Source organism: Anabas testudineus, chromosome 21 (genome assembly GCF_900324465.2).
Source record: "Anabas testudineus chromosome 21, fAnaTes1.2, whole genome shotgun sequence".
NCBI lineage: Eukaryota > Metazoa > Chordata > Actinopteri > Anabantiformes > Anabantidae > Anabas > Anabas testudineus.
The window spans coordinates 22,106,105-22,125,976 of NC_046629.1; the positions used below are offsets into that span (position 1 = coordinate 22,106,105).

Here is a 19,872-nt window from a genome sequence, read left to right on the forward strand (position 1 = left end):
GCTTGGACAGGAATAAGGATTAAACGAATATGTCAGACTCTGCTACTTCAGTTTTCAACTTTATTCTCTCTCTTGTCAGTCCTGGAACTTCAGTTCCAGAAGTTCAGTATTAAACTGCTGTAATGCCCCTTTATTAGCTCATACAAATAATCATCATCTAATGAATGACAAAAACAAACATGACTGTCATGTTAATGCTTTGGAGTGAGCTGTTGCTCATGCACTGTGCAGTTTGTTACGGAGTGTTGTTACAGCTGGTTGCAGTTTTACCAGGAGATCGGGAAGACGTTTGCCCTCTGGAGCTGATCCTCTGTATGTTGGCAGGTCGTAGTGTAATATAGCACTCTCTCCAAACATGTTCTGTCTCTTCCCTGGTGACTATTTCAAACGCTGCTGTAATTGCATTAAATCTTCCAATTCCATGAGATGCAATGTCCTTTGTGGAAACTCTCTCACTCTCTCTGTGGTGAAGTGCCTTTGGCCAGATAAACCTCTCAGCAAAATCAAATTATAGCTGTGATTTTTCAAATTAAGTGAATAAGAAACTTATTTTGGATAATTCAAAGTAATTTGTGTAATAGAAAATGTGTACAAGACTGAGGGGTTCAGCTTTAGAAGTATTTAAAATATTATATGGCAGTAATATGATTTATCTTAAATCTAATAAATCTATAATGTAGCTGAAGACTACATTATATAATATGATGTTCTTAAAAATGTGATAATATTGCCTGTCAGATTCTCAAACACCATGCTTACTTGTAAATGCCACAAAATGGTAACTGTGAGCCATAATTGTAGGTTGTGGTCCAACCCAAATTCTAAGTTGTAGCTAGGTTCTGTATATTACAACTTCTAAGGGTGAACAAGTGGAGCTACATGGGTGTTGGTGGGTGACAGGGGTTAGCAATGTAGCCCAATATATGTTTAGGCACTTAACAACTTGACAGACAGGTGATTTGCTTTACAGTAGCCCTAAGCTACACTTCAGTCTAGGTGGCCTTGCACTGGAAGGGCTGTAGCAGCAGCAATAACTCTGCTCCAAAAGATATTAAGTGATATGATCTTATTAGATTACAGTTGTGAGGTGAGCCAGTGTGCTGTATCTGTACTGTAAAGTTAAGGCCAGTGATTTTCTGTTTTTATTATTTCAAAAGAATCCCATAAAAAGACCACAACAAAATATAAATGATCTACTCACTGTAACATCTGTGAATCCAGAACCTGGTTTTAGCTTGTTTGACTGTGCCACAGACCACCACTGCTGTTCAAAGTGTGTGAAATGGATTTCCACAACAAAGAGTCGTGTAAATGTGCTGGTCTCTCGGAGCCTTTAGAGCTTTTTTACTTTAGAAAAATACTACACATTTATTATGAGGAAAAAACATGCAGCTGTGCTACTCCCTCATGTGTTCTTAAAAAAATTAAACAACAACTTAGATCTATGGCAGACTAAACTAAACTAAACTAAAATCAGGTTCTGGGTTCACAGGCACTACAGTGAGTGGACACAATTCATTGTTGGTTTTGGTTCTTTTGTGGAATTTGTTAAGAATAACTGTAAAGTGAGCTAAGGCCTGCTGTGGAAACATAAAAATGGATTTACTTTACTTCACATTGATTATACATTGATCATGTATGATGGGTGCATAATGGGTGCCCTGACTGTTTAAGACCACATATTTTAGAATTCCTCTTGTATGTGTACTCTTTCTACACCACATTGCTAAAATATAGATCCCAGACAAAGTCAATTGTTGAATTACAGTGGTTTCAAACAAGAGGCTCATAGTCTGAAGGAACACAGTGCTGCAACCGATCTCAGTAGAGGGTGGGATATTTCTTGAAATGTCACCCATAATCAAACTGATGTTGTGTGGAGCATAGATACATGTATGTAGAGTTTTTCTCTGAAGCATAAACTAAATGCTGATGTGATGATAAGAAGAATGGTTGGACAAACGTTGTTTGCAGAAGTCATCCTGATCACTGGGACAAATGTGGGGTTGACGAGATTTGGGCATTTAGACAGCTTTTTCTTATTGTTGATGAAGCATCATCTGCTACGTCGTAATGACATGGACGAAGCAAAAACTAGTCCAGTAGGGAAGTAAATTATTCAGTAAAAAGAAGGGTTCATTGTTTAAAACAATGTGAGTCTGTGCTGCCCCTTACCCACTGGCTGTAATGTCCTCTCAGTGTCTCCGAACACACACTTCTCACACTAAGACAGACCAGTGAGATGTGGAAATGTCTGCTTTTAGCTGGTGACTCATTGCTACCGTTTAGCTTAAAAATTATTTTGCCAAATGGGTAAAACGCTGCAGCTCAGAGTCATCTTGCAGACTTCACATGTCAGATGTTCTTACTGCTCTGGCTGTAGTTGTTCACAGGATGTTTTGGAGAGTTAGAAAGTTAGGTAAACATTTCACCCAGAAGAACAACAAATCCAAATGCTGGCATGGTAGGGTCTGCTAGCTTGAAAATTATGTCCATATGAATGACATCTAATACTAGCAGTTTGCATTTTTTGTAAATATACTTTGAAGTTAAAGTAAAGCCATAGTGGTTTGTCCAAAGAAACAGTATCGTGCAGAATAACCTTGTAATTGCTGTGGTGTGTAGACATTTTCTCTCAGTTAATCAAACATGTGCATCATGTCAGTCTTTATTTACTTGGGCTAAATTAAAGGTCTAGGTGCAGGCTTTGAGTCTTGATTCCTACTGAGTCTTCTCTGTTTGTCTTTCACTGACGTGAACTGGTATTTAGGGGGATAAGCTTTAAACCTGGGATAAGGCCGGAAAGGAGGGAGCTTCATTTCGTCATGATTTTGACATCTATTAGTAGAGGAAGAAAATCACTGGCACAAATGCAATTCACAGTGGAAACAATGGAGGGATGTAGGAGAAAGGAGGAGGACGAGGGCAGAGAGGAGTCAGGGCAGGGACCGGGATAAGAGCTGGAATCTGAAATGAGTGAAAAACAACGAGTGTGTGTGGAAGAAGCAGCAATGAGGGAAGCCCAGAGCCTTTTTTGGTCCTTGTCATCTAGTGCAAATACCTCCCTGTACATCACAGGAAGCTGATCTAACTCCAGCACAGGAAGTTTTGTCAAATTGGAATGTTCTCTTAAACATGTTCTGCATCGCTGCCTGTTGTTAATAACTTTTGAGATTGATGGTCAGAAGATGAAAGACATTGGATTAAAACTATGTTTTTTTTAATTAGTTTTGACATTATATTATACATTCCTGCCTTTCTGTGCATCCAGAAACTTTTGTCGGCACTGATGGTGTTCAAAGTGTGCAAATGTGTTAACTTTGCCAAAGCTCCTTTCACTTTTGTAAATATAAAAATGAGGTCAGCTGAAGATTTGATAATGCCTAAGAATTAAGGACAACTAAGAACATAGCCTTTTTCAGTTTGGAGTCATCTTTTTGGAAGACTGAGACTCACACAGCTGCTGATGACATGTTGGAGAAAGTATGCAACTGTTACTAACAGAAGGGAGGAGTTTCAGCAAACTGCAGAAGATCTTCCAAGGAATAATCCACTGCTTGGCACTGATGACATTGCAAGAATGCTCTCAAGATGCTAGTTAAAAAGAGTTTTCACTGGTCACTGCAATATTGGTGTTTTGCCATATTGTTACAAGGTGTGTGTGTTTGAGTGAGACAGAGAGAGACCTTCTAAACGTTAAGTCTTAGTGTGCTGTTTCACAGATCCCAGACTCTACTATATTAATACACAACATGTTAAAATTTATATAAAAGTCTGCTTTGGGGAAGACATTTAGATGCAGGCACACCTAAATTACTAAATTATGTGCAGCTGTACCCCACCCTTTTTTTTTTGCTTCCAAACTAAATTATGGAAGCAAAATGTAAGCTGTAAACTGTAGACTGCATGGGTTTGTACATTTACATTTAGTCATTAAGCAGATGCTTTTATCCAAAGCAACTTTTAGGTTTTTTTTATAATTGTCAGTGTATCAATAATAATTGTATATATAAACCGTTTCATTGTTTATAATGATATTTTATTCATGACTGTGGTTGCTGAGGCGTGGTAACAAAGTGACTAGCTAGCTATGAAAGTGGAAATGGTATCATGTAACCAAGGACCTGGTAAACTACCTCAAACATTACAAAGTTCTAAAGTACTAAAGTTAATAGTTTGTCAACATATAGACCAATACCATCTAGTTGTGATAAGATCATACTGCATCATGGGTCAGACTCCATGTGGCCAGCTCTTTAGCAGACCTCAGTGACCTGAGCTGATCTACATCATAACAGCGCCCTCTGACCTCGTCACCTTTCCCTGTCTGTGTCTGTCTTCGGCATGTACAAAAATGCAGGCTGCAGCAAACTTCAAGGGCTCCATTTAGCAATAAAGAGAAAGTAATAAATTCTGTGTGTCCCCTGAGGGCTTCAGCCTGAGTGATGTCATCACAAGAAAGAGGCCCTGTAGGGCCGGCTCCCTTTCAGGCTCCTCACAGTTATCTAGGCAGTGTTAACCACAGCTAATACTGGCTACTAGCCAGCATAGCCACTGCACTGTTTGGCTTTAAATAAAAAAGAGTTATCTACTAATGAGAGTCCCAGGCGGCTTGTACCTGTGGGGAGGAAGTCGCTGAAAACAACCCAAGCTGCTATCCTTTAGATGTGCTAATAGATGACTCTGGAAAATACTAGAGCACTTGAGGTAGTTCACCTGGAGTTACACTGTAAGTCATGGTTTCCATTTGAGAGATCAAATTAATGTGGGATGGAAATTGTTTTTGACCTAAACTGCTGCTCACACACTATTTTCAAGAGATTTAACATGGGATTCCAATAGTCAAAACATTGGCTGTGTCTGATATTCAGCACTGTAACCCACTTGTAAACTCACATTTCTATAAATTACCAAGAATGTTCCAGCAGTGTTTTTTGCTATGTTTCAGATGTGACACAAATTTCTGCACGGAAAAACATTAGTTGTAAGTTGTTACACTAAAGGCCTTAACTACTTACTTTTATACCTCCTTTATTGTTTTCAATGTGTAAGAATTAAGTTCTGATTAAAATTATTGATTTGGTTCTTTATAACATGAAGTAGCAGAACCTGTGCTTAAGCTCCAGCAGAACGTAACCTTCTGAATCCCTAATTCAATTCAATTCAATTCAATTTTATTTGTATAGCGCCAATTTACAACAGAAGTTATCTCAAGTGCCTTGAGATCGTGAGGTTTAAGACCTTACAGAAAATATTTATACACAAAATTATAGAGAAAACCCAACAATCCCATTTGAGCAAGCTTTAGGCAACAGTGAGAGGAAAAACTCCCTTTAGAGGAAGAAACATCCAACAGAACCAGGCTCATAGTGGGCGGCCATCTGCCTCGACCTCAACTTAATGTAATGTAAGTTACATTGTTGTGTGCGTAGCCTAAGATATGACTCCTAGTGGTCCTGATTGCTCATACTGTTGTCAGTCATTCAACAGAACTTATCCTGCTGTTACAGACATTATAACAGTAAAATATTACCACCTAATGTAAATATAAATAGTGTCAAGCTTGTGACCACACACTACGCAGTCCAGTTTATAATGTAAATATTTAGAGAAATATCTTCTGCTTGAGGGGCTACACATACTTATGATAGCTGCATAATTTCTCTGAGCTTTTGGAATAACAAAATGGAGACAGAAACAAAAAGAGCAAAGGGGAAGAAATTAAAGGGAAGTACAGACAAAATAGATAGGAAATGAAAACAAAAAAGAGCAAAAAAGGGAAAAAAGGGGAGTGTGCCAAAGTCCTAAAAAGGAGGAGGGGGATGAGGAAAGAAAGGAAGACTGGAGAGCTTAACGAGGATATGAGAAAACACAGGCTAATGCAAAATAAAAAGTGGGATTTAAAAAAGAGCCTCTGGCAGCCATTTGGTCTAAGGACAGGATGCAGCATCCCTAAACTACCATAGCACTGAGGTCAGACAGAAATGTGGAGACAATAAATCTGCCTTGCCTTTGGGCTTGCTGCTCACCACTAATATGGACACCTCATAAAACAACTCATAGTCCTTCCTCACGTTAAGAATGCTAGTGATTGAACATGTGTGTTTCATCATTTGGCTTTCACAAGTGAGCATGATGATTGTTAGAAATGTTAACCTTTAAGTCGTGACACTGTAAGCAGTGTATACTTTGTGTACAGTTCTCTAAATGAAAGAATTGTGTAAGATGTGAACATCTGATGTTATGTTGCTGTTGTATTGAGTTTGCAGAAAGCCACATGAATGCACAATGAAAATGGTAAACAAGATTTTAATAGAGCCACTGTACAGATCAACCATCTGTGATTATATTCACATACTCACACATAATCATTGAGATACAGACACAGCAGAGAGACAGAGAGAAACGTTTTATGCCAGCACCTCAGTCTGCACCTAATAGGACAAACAGATGTTCAGCACTGATGTGAGCTGCAGACAGCGTGTTTAAGTCTGCAGAACATGGACTTCAATGCTCAGTGTTTTTATTGGTCATTTTGACCATTACCAATTGTACCTCAGACTAAAATAATGATAATTGACACATATTAACAAATACAGTATCGACTAGCATGCTCCATGTCATGATTTTCTAAAACATTTAACCCTCCATCATAGCAACAACTGCATAGTCAGGCAGAACGAGTGCTCAGTGCATAATATCCACATTGAAACAGTGTGTAGTAGTTAGTTAGTAGTTACATGTTTACAACAATGAGTTCATTGTAGTCACATGGCGTAGGTAACAAAGAAAAATCCCATGCAGGCACAAAGTATGTAGTGCTGGAACATGGATCAGCTTTTCTCTGGGTTCTTCTGTTTGCACACTCCACAGTTTATTCTTCCACATCTGGCTGTGTGCTGAGTTGATGTAAAATACCGTGATCTCTCACCCCTTGTATATGTTAACGCTCTGCTCTGGTAAACTGGAATTTTGGAGATTGCCCAGTTCTTTTGCTGCATACCTGCTTTTACGAGCTTTTACAATTGTAAAACTTTAAAAGTTGTAAAAAAAGTATAAATTGTAAACTTTATAAAGGTGTCAGGATCAATTAGATCATTATGATATCGTATATGGCCTGCAGTATGCTTATTTGCACTGATTATGTCCATAAAAGATGTAGCAACGCTCCTCCGCTGTGTGTTAACAGGAACAGGAAATGTCCGTGTTTTATGACCAGGTTGTCTACAATGACCAGTTCAGTAGTTAAATTGACATTATTGCAGGTGGATACACTAGTTTTCATGTTATATGTGGGTTAATATACATTTCATAAAGTAGATGGTAGACAGGTGGAGTAGCACATTGTTCACATTTGTGTCAGTGTGTTTTATTTAGTTTGATCAATGTGCGCTGGATCCAAACTGAGAGGATATAAAAACCACATGTTTAAATGTTTACCAGGACTTGATGTGAGCTCCACCTGGTGAACTTATAGATATATTAGCATTTTGTTCTGAAATTTTAAACTAACATAAAGAGTTATACAGCATTTATTAAAAGCATAGTGTTTTTGTTTGGACCTTCTTATGATAATTCTGCTGAGTTGTGTTGTGTTATAGATTTATTTGTTGTTGTTTATTTGTTGATGTTTCCTACTTAAACTTTAGTGGCATGATGTAGATGTGACGGAGCTGACCAAAAAATCATTGTAGCATTAAGTGACGTGTAGCTGTTCAGGGTTTAGGAGTGAACATGAATTGTGGATTGTGCAGATTGATGATTTAAACATCACTGTTTTTGTTCTACGATTCTTATACTCAAATACTGTAAATAATATGTTGTTCAGTAAACAGCGCTGCCTTTTGCAGTCAGATGTCTGCACTTTAATTAATGCAGAAAAGCAGAGAAAACAAAGCAAAGAAATTATATTGCACCCTGAACATAACTGGTCGTAAAGCCACAGTGTTGATTAAAGACTAGAACCGAATAGAGAGCAGAGGAATTATCCCTGAAAAGTTTTGCACATGGAGTTTATTCTGAGAGCGATGTACCTCCAACCAGGAAAAAGAAGAACTTTGACCCTGAACTTGGTGAGAGCCTTGAGTATGTCACCTGATGAAAATTTAATTCCATGTGGCATAAAGACACACAACCTGTTTATTAGTACAACTGCAAGGATTAAGGACGTCTCTTTTAGCCTCTGCCCTGCAGTAGCTGTATTTTATGACAGTGAAAGGTGCTTGAGAATACTACATGCTGCTACATACATATTCCATGTTCCCCCATTGCTGCTAATAAATTAAGTTGTGTCTGTGTTAGTATTTTAGTAGAAAATGCAGGTTTGTACTAAAGTTACCAGTTCTTCTTTAACACTTATTAGATGAAATGCATCCAGTCCAAGCAACATAAAGTAAGGAGTCACTGAGCAGAACAGATAAAGAACAGAGGAGGGGGATGTGTACTTTAGCAGGCACACAATCCTCCCAGGGCTGAACATGGGATGGGAACAGCTCATAACTGTGGTTGCCTCTTTAAAGGGACACCCACTGGAGACAAGGCCTGTTGATGGAAAAGCCTAGACATGTAATCAGCAAGCTACTTATTCATTTCAACTTTCCTGGCCTGAGCTTCCTACCCCTCCCTCGAGATACTGAGCTTTGTTTGTGGAAGCCAAGGTGAAGAGCATGTTCAAACTGGAGAATCCTTTCACATTTCAAGGCCTGTCAACATAATACAGAAAATCCTTCCTGCTTGAGAATATTAAACAGACAGGATGCTTTCATGATATATAAATGAAATTCCTTTGCCATTCATTTAAAAGACAGGGCAACGATGCAAAACACTTTATTAACGTGAGGCAAAAGGTCAGCGTTCCTGTTTTTGGGCTGTCATGGCAAAGCTTCAACTGATGTTTGTGCAGCGGCTGCTTTTACGGACAGCTTTACTGGTGGACCAATCACTGAGCTTTTACAGAGGAGAGATTTACGTGTGTCCGTGACACAGAGGGTTTCTGAGCAGGAAAGCACAGCTGCTGCAGAGCCACCCCTCAGCAGCTGTAACTCATCTGCATCTGGACTAAGAATCAGGCTGTCCTCCTCACAGTATTTAAACACAAGTTAAGTTACTCTCACTGCAATGACAATCTTGTTCAAACCACGAATGGAAAAAAACATGTGATTTGATTCCATAAACCACAGGGTGATATCTTTCTGAAAATTATACAACAGTGTTGCCAATCAGTTTTGGGCCTCTACTTTTTTGCTAAAGGAAATTAAAGATCAAGTTTAAATGACTCATTGTTTCCATAAGGTCATTTTCTAACCCTTCGACTTCTGGCTGCAGTAGATTGTCCCCAAACACAGTATAAGTATTTCCATATTAGCCCAGGAAAATCCATAAATCCACAAATGTTCTTTCTTTTTTCTTTTCTCACATCTGCCAGCTACATCACGTTTGTGGAAAGGCAACAGTTTATTTCCTCATTGTTGAGTTCCTCCTGTGCGCCGTGACTTCACAGAGGATTTTGGGCTCTTTGTTATCTGGGCTGATGTCTGGTGAAGTGTACAAAATGATAGATGATAGAGCAGACACATGAGTCATGTTGAAGAGCTCCAGACTCCATGTTTTAGACCAGGAGAGGAAACTGTCTGCCCTCTTAGCTGACTAGTGGAAAATCCCGATCAAGCAGTCACCGACATGCCTTTTCACCGTTGTCATGATTAAACTGTGCTATTACAGCGTCTGTGGAAAAGCGTGGAGCCTGCGATGAATTAGCTGAGTGGAGGGGAAAAAGTGAACGTCTTTTCTCCCTCCTTGTCTGAGCTAGTGGTTTTTAAGACTGCTGTGAAAACCACATTTCTCTTCCAGTAAAAATCTAAGTCTCCCAACACACAGTGTTTGAAATCAGTCAAAGCCCAACAGGAAAAAACGCTCTCAGCTATGTATCCTACTGCTCAACCAGACATCCATGGTGTGGCAATTTTATGTCTAAGCCAAATGTCTGAAGTCACGCACTGTAAAAGATGTGTAAAGATAACACTTACCTGAGAGCCCAGCAAGAGACGATCCAACTTGTTTAAGGCAAAAACAGAAAAAAAAAAGATGAAAAATTGAAATGAAAGATTAGTTGTGAAGTGTCTTCACAAATGAGGGATAATTGGACACATGTCCCATGGACTCACGTTTGTTTTGCTTACTGATAATTCTTTGGTTTAGGGTTAAGGTGCGTCCCAACTTGGCCACAGACAGTGAATTGTTATGGATCGTTACAAGGCAGAAAGTTTTTTTACCGAACTATGTGGTGTTTTTATTGTCGTCAAATCTTTTGTAGTTGACAGAACAAGGATGAACAGGGAAGATATACCTAGGGGTTGTAGTTGCCAGGCGGAGTGTTGATCTTCTAAAATATACACAGATAAAAGCTGTAGTCCTCAGCCAACACAGCTGGATCAGAGAAGCCTGCAGATTAAGAGTCTATGTTAAAGACTGTTTTATGTCAAGGGATCATTTATATTGTGGTTTGTGTGTGTGTGAAAATGACTGTTAATTCATATTAAAGAAGATCTAGATCAAAGAATAATACATTTAATATACAGATTACATTAACTACATATGAAAATATTCTACATAATTCCTACTTAAAATAATTCAAAATTAAAGGAAAGAAGAACAAGAAATCCCACAAAAAGAAAGTTCCTTCTGCATTTCTATACACGTGTGTCTCCCTATGGGTATTACTCAAATCACAGCTAGCCATACTTAGTCTGATTACATGGTGCAATTGTACAGCATCCAAAGCCTTGAGTTTTGTTTAATTAGAGGAACTTTAGAAGTGCAGATGATGTCTCATCATCAGTTTGAATGTAATTTATCATTCACATCTATTGTATGCATACCTTCACAAAGATCACTGTGGAAGAAGCCATTTTTGTGTACCGTGAGTCTTGCGAGTCTCACCTGTTATATCTGATTTGAAATGGAAGCCCTTCACTTCTTCACTTCATAGTAAACCTATGAATGGTATTAGATTTAATAGCCCTGCTGGCTGCTGCTGATGTTATATTGTTTTTCTGTGATAATATATATATATAGCTGACAGGGCAGTATGTAGTGGATACCACAGTCGTCTCATGGCAAGAAAGATCTAGGTTTAAAACCATGGATCTGCTGATCTGTGTAGTGTTTGCATGTGCTTCCCCTGTCTGGCTTACTTCCATAGTGATGCTTGTCTGTATCTGTATGTCATCCCTGTGATAGACTGGCAACCTGTCCAGGGTGTACCCTGCCTCTCACCCAGTGACAGCTGGGATAGGCTCCAGCACTCCTATGACCCTTAAGAGGACAAGCAGTTAGGGTAATGGATGGATATCATATTGTATACATTAGGCTGAGCATCACATCACATGTTGCTACTACCAACAGGGGGCAGCAAAGTGGAGGATCTTTGAAAAGTAAATGACCATTGATCTGTACAGAATCAGTAATTTCACAGTTATTGCTAACACAGCATATTCTGTCTCAGTACATTTTATTGTTCTAGTGCTAGTTTGTGATCACACAGGTATGTTTAGTTTGTGTAATGTGATTATGTTGTTCTCAGACCTGTTTAAGCAGTTTCTTCATTGCATTGTCTGTAATGTACATTTCTATTTGTATCTTCTTATGCAGTCCACAGAAAAGATGTGTTTCATAATGTAACTTGAGAATGTTAAACATAAGTCCCATAAGTGTGTCAGAATACATCATTGTTCAAAGTTAGTTATAGTTTTTTTACAAGCCAGTAAAGTCATGTTGCAACAGCCATGTTGCTGTCAGCTGTCATTGTATTTGCTACTTCATACCAGGCCAGTCTACCATATATCTGAATAAAGCTCTGTTAAGACATGTTGTCCTGCGCCATTACACCTCATTATAAACACACACTTTTACTGCTCTTGATTTTGCCATGGAGATTTCCACAGTTCAGAATGAGACAGGCTGAGGTCATCATATTCTCCTAGTTCTTAATATAAACTTCCATTAGTAGTTAGGAATCTTCACTGCCTTTTCCTGGAGCTGGCTAACCTGACTTACCTGCAGTGTGAAGCTCGGAGCTGCCATCTACTGTTTATAGCAGGAACAGGTAAAAGCTTCAGGATGTCCTTTCTGCAGACCTGACAGATGTGGGCTCAGAATACAGAATCCATACATATAGGATCTCTGCTAAAGCCACCGAAAGACAGACAGACCCCCCAACAGATAGGGGGAATAGTCATCTAATGGCCATAGATACAAAAATTTATCAGGGCTATAGTGATTGTGTATTTAGTTGTTGATGATTTGCTGCAAGTGCAAGGCACTATGTGCCATGTTATTTGTGATGTCAATCTTAAAATATAAAATCAGTTTAAAAATCATAGTGGTTAATGAGTCTGGAAGAAGCTGCAGGTTTGAGCTCATGTCTCATGGCTGGAGATCTCTGGAGAGGCTCTAAAACAGGTGGTCGCATTTTCCAGACCTGGTTTCTCTGAAAGTTTGTGCAGAATATGGTGGAAAACCATGTGGTGGTCTCTCTAGACCATATAAAGCATTTAGGTTTTTAGATGCGTTTTTTGGATTTCTATAAAGCTAAAATTGTGGGTTTAGCATTAATGTATCATGATTACTTTTGCAGTTATGAAGATTTGTGCTAACTCAGCAACTGATCTCTCCGAGGTAACTGCTTAATACAAGGATGTACACTGTGTACTAATGATTAGAGTCTCCTTTCACAAACTTTATCTGGTTTCTGAGCTTCTATTAAGGTGTGGATAACAAAAAGTCCAAAAACCAACAACATCCACTTATTGCTTTTGCTTTTAGTTTCATAGACACAAAGCTGAAAAAGACAACTGCCCACCTTTGTGTGTTTCAGGAGATGACTTGAGCTGCACAGCAGATGGCGAGGTGTACACAAACAGGGACATCTGGAAGCCAGAACCATGTCGGATCTGTGTGTGTGACAACGGTCAGGTCCTCTGTGATGAAATCCAGTGCGAGGAGTTGACTAACTGTGAGAAAATGGTCATCCCTGAGGGCGAGTGCTGCCCTGTTTGTCAGACTGATTCAGTCATCACCAGCAACACAGGCACTTTTGGTGAGTGAGCTGTTCATTTAGGAGTGAAAAACATGTAAGGAAATGTTGTATTTTCCCATCAAGCTTCAAATGAGAACAAGAAAAAAAGTCTAACAAGGACAAACTGACTTTGTTAAAATCAATAATAAATAATAAAATAATAAAAATACAGACAGGTTGTCAATTTATTTATCTGTCACATAAGCAGTAAAGCAGTTCTTTTATCGGGTAGCTGCAGTCATGGTAAGATGAAAAATTACTTTCTCTATAACTGCTTCTACATGAACTAAACATTCACAGCTTTCACACTTATTGACTTATTGAGCACCTGTTCCTAAATCATTTGCTGTGCAAATAGGGTCGAACTAAAGAATGTGATCTTTTGTGCTTTTTCCCTCAAAATAGATGGGGGCAGGATCTATAAGGTAGGCCACAGTTGTTTCTGATGTTTCATTTGTTTACTGTAACTATCAGCACCATGTTAGAAAGGTTTTGTAATTTCTGTGTTTATTCAGGGTCAGAAGGGTGAACCTGGGGAAGTGCCAATTGTAAGTAATGTGCTAAATCTAAACCTTTTACACAGCAACAAAACAAAGTCTCTAAATAAAGGGTGTAACTGGTGTGTCCAATTGTTTCCCTGCAGGTGACTGGTATCAGAGGCCGCCCTGGACCTATGGTGAGCATCTTTAGTTTCCTGGAAGCTTCTGCAAATGTTTTGTGTAAATACTCAGCAACTGAATTGACACTAGATGACATAAGAGGACAGTTACCTCCAGAGCAACATCAGCTTAAAAGGCACAACTGAATAACCCCACAATCATCTGAGACACTGTGACATTATAAGCATCAGTTCACACACAGTCCATTATGAAACAGCTCACATTGTCGTGGTGTGATCATCACTCGACTGTTCTTGTTTTTTACAACAGGGACCACCTGGCTCTCCAGGAGAAAGAGGACCACGTGGAAACAAAGGCAGGCCTGTATGTCACATCCACAGTCTCCACAGACAAAAGCAGAACCTCAGCTTGAACATTAAAATTTAAACACATTGCCAAAGTAGGATGAGCTAATCCTTCTGGGTCTTTCTTGATTAATTTAATCAGGAACATATGTAAGATGCAAATATAAGGTGCAAATGTTGGACTGTGTTTTGATGTTAATTTGGGTTTGTAGAGTCGTGAGGATAACCTTATTCTATCAGACTAGCGTTGTCAAACTTGAAAAAATAATGCAGTATAAAAACAAGTTTTTAGTTCAAGGGCAAGACACTAACAGTAGTAGCGTAGTGTGGAAGGCTGATGTATAATGTGCTTAGCAAGCAGAAATGTAGCAGCTTGATGAATGAGTGTTACAATCTAGTTGAGAGCAGCATTTTGAGGGTGATTTATTAGCACGTATCCACTGGTTTCCTTTCTGTACAGTATTCACTACACTATAGCTCATAGTTCATAAACAAAGGAAATTAAGCTGCATCATTTGTATCAAACTGGAATGACTCGACTATATTGAGCCAAATATCTAAGTGACCCCTCAGTCTAACTATTTAGGTTCAAGAAAGAATTTCAGTACAAAATGTACCAACATGGTTTCAGCCACAAAACAATGAATCAGTGTCAGACTGAGCATAGTCATAAAATGGTTTTCATTCATCAAGTGAATCAGCATCTCTTTCTTTCTCTCTCTACTTTCTAGGGACTGCGGGGCTCCGCGGGTTATGATGGAGAGCCCGGTGTGCCAGGTCAGCCTGGTGAACCAGGACCTCCGGGACATCCAACACACCCAGGAGTGAGTTGTGCAGGGAATACTCTCACACGCTGCAAAAACACATCTCTGCACCTACTACAGATGCATGTTCCAGCAAGCATAGCAAGAACAAACACTAGGCAAATGATGTCTTTCATTGGTTCTGTTGTACTATATAATTTGTATCCAGATATGCTTCCATTTAGCCTCTCTCATCCTATTTGCCATTTATCATATGCTCCTATACAAACACATACTGATAATACATACCAATTAAAGGTGTTGGCTTCACCTGCAGGGTCTGGGCTCCCAGATTGCCGGAGTTGATGGAAAAACAGGACCCCAAGGCATGTTAACTGGATCAAGGGTAAGATGATGTGAGCAAAATGTGAACTCACCCATAAAGCAAAGTAGATCACTATTTATTTTTGATAATTAGGTTTGATTAGGCATTAGAAGATGTATTTTTCTGCTTGTAGCTTTGGCAGACAACAGTGGTGAGTTCAAAACAACGATAGTGTTATGATATTGTGCACTGACTGGCAATACAGTGACACATCTTCAAAAAAGGCCCTATGAAATACAGAGTGTTGTATGTTGTACAGTTTGAACAGGACTTTCAAAATATTATTAACGTATTGTATTATAGATAAACTTCAAGGCTTTAGACTTTATAATTTTTTATGCAAATATATCAAATTGGTTCTGTTATAAGTTCTGAAGCAAGTCCCAAGGAGTGGATGGGGCTAAAGGAAAAAAGTGCAAACTGTCACTTTAGAGTCCCACATGTGGCTAGGGTTCTGTATTCCCCATTTTTTCCTCTTTTCCATGCTTGTGTCTAACACAGAAAATATTGTAGTAGTAATACTGTAGTTTGGTTCTGGATAACAATCTGGATGTTGTACTGCAAAATCAGATATCTTGGCAGAAAAAAAATGTTTCCTGTTATAATATGTTTATAATGACATTCACCTATACAAAAATACAACCCACTAACATGGTGAGTATACAGCTTAATGTGTTAAAGCTACACTATATATTTGGGGAATGCAAAATCATTTAAGCTGACTTATGACTTATCTTGATGTAGAGAGGTACAGTACTGGCTCATAGAACAGCCTGGCAGCAATACAGAAATATTCCCTTGAGTGAGGTTCCTCTTTCTAACCAGTCAGAGAAGATCAAGGATTTCTACTTCGTTAGTAAAGATTTATAGTTTCTCATTTAATGTAGTTTTATATCAGTGACTACCTGAAGGGGTCTGCGGTCTGTTGAAATTAATTTAAAAAAAAGAAATGTTGGCTAAACAGAGAAGAGTTGATTGATTCTACTGTAAATCTAATGCTAGCTTAAGTTGCATGTCGTAATTTTAAATCAGGATGAGGTTGCTTATTCATTGAATGCTGTCTGATGGAGTTTTTAGCTCAGATGATGTTGAGGTTGTAGTCTTGATCAACTGCTCCTCCATATGACATCATTTTAACTGAAAATTGTTTTCCCACATTGTCTTGTGGAGTTAAACAGCCAGCTTTAATACCATTTATATGGGATTGTATAAATGGTAACAACTTAGAACAATAGCAAGTAGAAACTTGGTGAAGTTGTTCTTTAAACATAGAATATTGTGCAATATGGTAAGTTGTTCTTTCAGTATATTACTGAAACAATTGCACAACAGAAAAATGCAGCCTCTCAATAGGCTTTTAAAATCAGATACAAGAAATGTGCAACTGTTGCAACATTGTCCTAGATGTTCGTGATCTACTATGCTGTTTTGGGTTCATAAAACCTCTTGATAAAAAAAAAAAAAAAAAGATCAGTTTCAGTGTTAAGCCTCTCAGTTCACTGCTTGTTGTCGAAACACATGTAAATTATTTATGACTGATGAATATTGTGAATTGTTAATCATCTGATTTTGCATCATACTTGTTTTAGGGAGAGGGTGGAACAAGAGGACCTCCTGGACCAAATGGTGCACAAGTGAGTCCACATTATGAACTACCTTAGACAGACAAGCTAGTTAAATTAAAGCTAAATAAACACTTTAATAATAAAAAGTGTTTATTGTTTTTTTTATTTGGATTTTGATTTGCTCCCTTTTTATATTTTAAATGTCTTATCATTTCCCTTCTGCTCTTAAGGGTCCATCTGGACCTCAAGGACCCCCTGGAGATGTTGGTGATCCAGGACATATGGTAAAACATAATTCTTACATATATTCTGTACGAATGGTCAAATTACCATGTGAATACATGATTCAGCTGTTTTGTGTTTTGCTGTGTGAATACTTTACATACTGTATAAGAGTGGGATTAGCTTGAATATATTTTATGTTACTATGAGTAGTTTCAAATTACTGGATGTTTACATCATGACTCTGTGTTTCAGGGTTCAGCTGGCCAAAGGGGACCTGAGGGCCCTCCAGGGAAACCTGGTGAAGATGTAAGTCAGTTCTGAGCTGTTTGTCAAGATCAATCACATTTTGTCTAACTTGTGCAAACTGCGATACAAAGGAAAGAAATCCAGCCTAGTGTAAATCTGTAATCGTTATTCAATTCAAATAAATTTTATTTGTATAACGTCAAATCACAACAGAGCGTCATCTCTCTGTGTCATCTCACACATGGTTTAAGCTTTAAGACCTTACAAAATACAATTGTATACAGGGTTATATAGAAAACAATCCCATTTGAGCAAGCATTAGGCAACAGTGGAAAGGAAAAACTTAGAGGAAGTAACCTCCAGCAGGGTGATTGGAAAGAGGAGAGAGAAAAGAACAGCAGGCAACAAAAAACAACAACAAGCAGCAAACATCGGGCAGGTCGGTAGGGCCAGTAACTGCACTCTGGAGATATACAGCTCCAAGTCTGAGGATTCCTGCAGAGGAGAACAGAGAGAGGGAGACAGAGAGGTGGAAGCACAACTACAGGAGAGAGAAGACACAAAGTTTATGACATGCAATGGTAGCATTTAATGGATAGAGAAGAGGACAAAGGAGAGGAGCTCATTAGTTTGACACGATGGGAGATCTTTCACAATTAATATGAGGATCGATGGGAAACCCACAAATAATATATCAAAGCGTAGATTGTTTTACATATATATATATAGACAAACTCAAAGACAGAGGCTTTATATATAACAAAGCAATTGAATACCTTTGTGTTATTATTAAGAAGTGAATAATGTTCTAAACTGGATTAATTTAACATATGTACAGATGTTTGTAAAGTGTAAATGCCATATGCCCACACAGGGAGAACCAGGCAAATCAGGAAATACTGGAGAAGTTGGCTTTCCTGGATCACCTGTAAGCTTCCCTACTCCTACACCTTCATCACTCTGCTGCATAGCACTGCCAAGAAACTGTATATTTGGTTGTTAACGATTGTTTAAAAGTTATAACTGACTGTGCTGGTTTGTGCCACATATTTTAGGGAGCCAGGGGATTTCCAGGCACACCTGGACCTCCTGGACTAAAGGGTCACAGAGTGAGTATAGGAAATCATATGTTTTTACATGTCATCTTTTCCAGTGACTTGCCAGCTAGTGTGATCCTACAAATGCTCTACTACAATTTTGAAGTGGTCCTTAGCTCGGCTCTAGAAAAGGATGACTAAGAATACCAACTGACTTTATTTTGTTTTTGTTAACAGGGCCACGGTGGACCACTAGGCCAAAAAGGTGAAACTGGAGCTGTTGGATCCAAGGTAGAAATGAAGTAAAGTTAGTTTGATTCCCAGCTGGTTATGTAAAACTTGTTGGATGCAATTAGATATTTACTTTCTACAAAGCCTACAGTATGTAATATGTAATAGTACTGTCATATTACAAAATGTCTATTTTTTCTGCGTATCTAGGGTGCTACAGGACCTCCTGGTCCAATGGGAGGACCTGGACCCATGGTAAGATATGTTGTTAAAATTAAACTTCCTAATGCTTTCTAGCTTAATGTCGTCATTTATTTCAACTGGATCTAGTGGAAACTTTAAGAAGTCTAATGCACATAAATTACCTGGCTCAGCCCGTACAGATGATACAAATTGTGTTACTTGTGAATGTATGTGTATATGTACATCTGCTCTTATCTAGAAAAAAACAAGACTGCATCCACAGTTGCTGTAGAACACTGTGGACTTCCTGTAAATGGCGAGAAGCTGTAAATAATAATGTTTGTAAAACAGGGTCCTGCTGGGATGCCAGGGGAGAGAGGACGGCCGGGACCTGGTGGTATAGCAGTAAGGACAATATCACTATTCACCTCAAATAATTTTGCTCTCTCTAATGACTGATTGTGTGTATTATATTATTATTGTTGTGTCAGTTATTTCTAAAACAGAGACATCAACTCAAAACTCAAATTAACTCAAATTTTTGTCTTTTAGGGAAAGCGTGGTTCACCAGGTAATATTGGAAAACCTGGTCCAATGGTAAGTCAGCATTCACTGTGTTTTGATTTACTGTAGCCTTCAGTAAGCAAAATTGCATTATGGCCAGTTTGACATAAAATCACATGTAAAGGTTCAGGGCTCCAATTATGAGTTTCTTTAAATGTTCTCTGAACAAATGTGAGTTTTACTTAATTCTTAGTCTTAGTATGATAACTTTGCTTTTTGGTGACAGGGTCCTCTGGGTCTCAGTGGCCCACCTGGATATCCAGGAGCCCCAGGAATGAAGGCAAGTACAGCGAACTATAGTTACTAGTTACTTTCCAGATTCAGATTATTAACATACAGCAGAATCAGCAGCCTGTATATCCCTGGTGTGAAATGTACAAACCACTCAGCAGCATGTAAATTAATTAAGTGATTATTATTGTACTCATTATGATCCAGTGTTATATTCACTAATTTAAAAATGAGTCAGATTTTAGTTTTCTTGAGCAAAAATGTTCATACTGTACTCCTACTTAAATACAATTTGTTTATGCAGGACCTTTTTTTTTCTTGTAAAGGGTATTTCTACGATGTGGTACTGCTACTTTTACTTAAAGTAAATGATTTGAGTACTTTGAATAATATGCTTCTAACCAAATAATGATTCACTTTTAA

General features: G+C 38.4%; 1 protein-coding gene across 1 annotated transcript in view; it reads left to right on the top strand.

The window, feature by feature from the left end:
* The window catches only part of col5a2a (collagen, type V, alpha 2a), a 34,467-nt gene that overhangs the window by 3,935 nt on the left and 10,660 nt on the right, over positions 1 to 19,872 (top strand). The window contains exons 2-18 of the mRNA XM_026375932.1: positions 12,875 to 13,096; positions 13,481 to 13,500; positions 13,591 to 13,623; positions 13,719 to 13,751; positions 14,005 to 14,058; positions 14,771 to 14,863; positions 15,120 to 15,188; positions 16,757 to 16,801; positions 16,963 to 17,016; positions 17,210 to 17,263; positions 18,078 to 18,131; positions 18,259 to 18,312; positions 18,478 to 18,531; positions 18,682 to 18,726; positions 19,006 to 19,059; positions 19,207 to 19,251; positions 19,445 to 19,498. Coding sequence (XP_026231717.1) covers positions 12,875 to 13,096; positions 13,481 to 13,500; positions 13,591 to 13,623; positions 13,719 to 13,751; positions 14,005 to 14,058; positions 14,771 to 14,863; positions 15,120 to 15,188; positions 16,757 to 16,801; positions 16,963 to 17,016; positions 17,210 to 17,263; positions 18,078 to 18,131; positions 18,259 to 18,312; positions 18,478 to 18,531; positions 18,682 to 18,726; positions 19,006 to 19,059; positions 19,207 to 19,251; positions 19,445 to 19,498 — 1,037 coding nt within the window. The remainder of the gene's footprint in view (positions 1 to 12,874; positions 13,097 to 13,480; positions 13,501 to 13,590; positions 13,624 to 13,718; positions 13,752 to 14,004; positions 14,059 to 14,770; positions 14,864 to 15,119; positions 15,189 to 16,756; positions 16,802 to 16,962; positions 17,017 to 17,209; positions 17,264 to 18,077; positions 18,132 to 18,258; positions 18,313 to 18,477; positions 18,532 to 18,681; positions 18,727 to 19,005; positions 19,060 to 19,206; positions 19,252 to 19,444; positions 19,499 to 19,872) is intronic.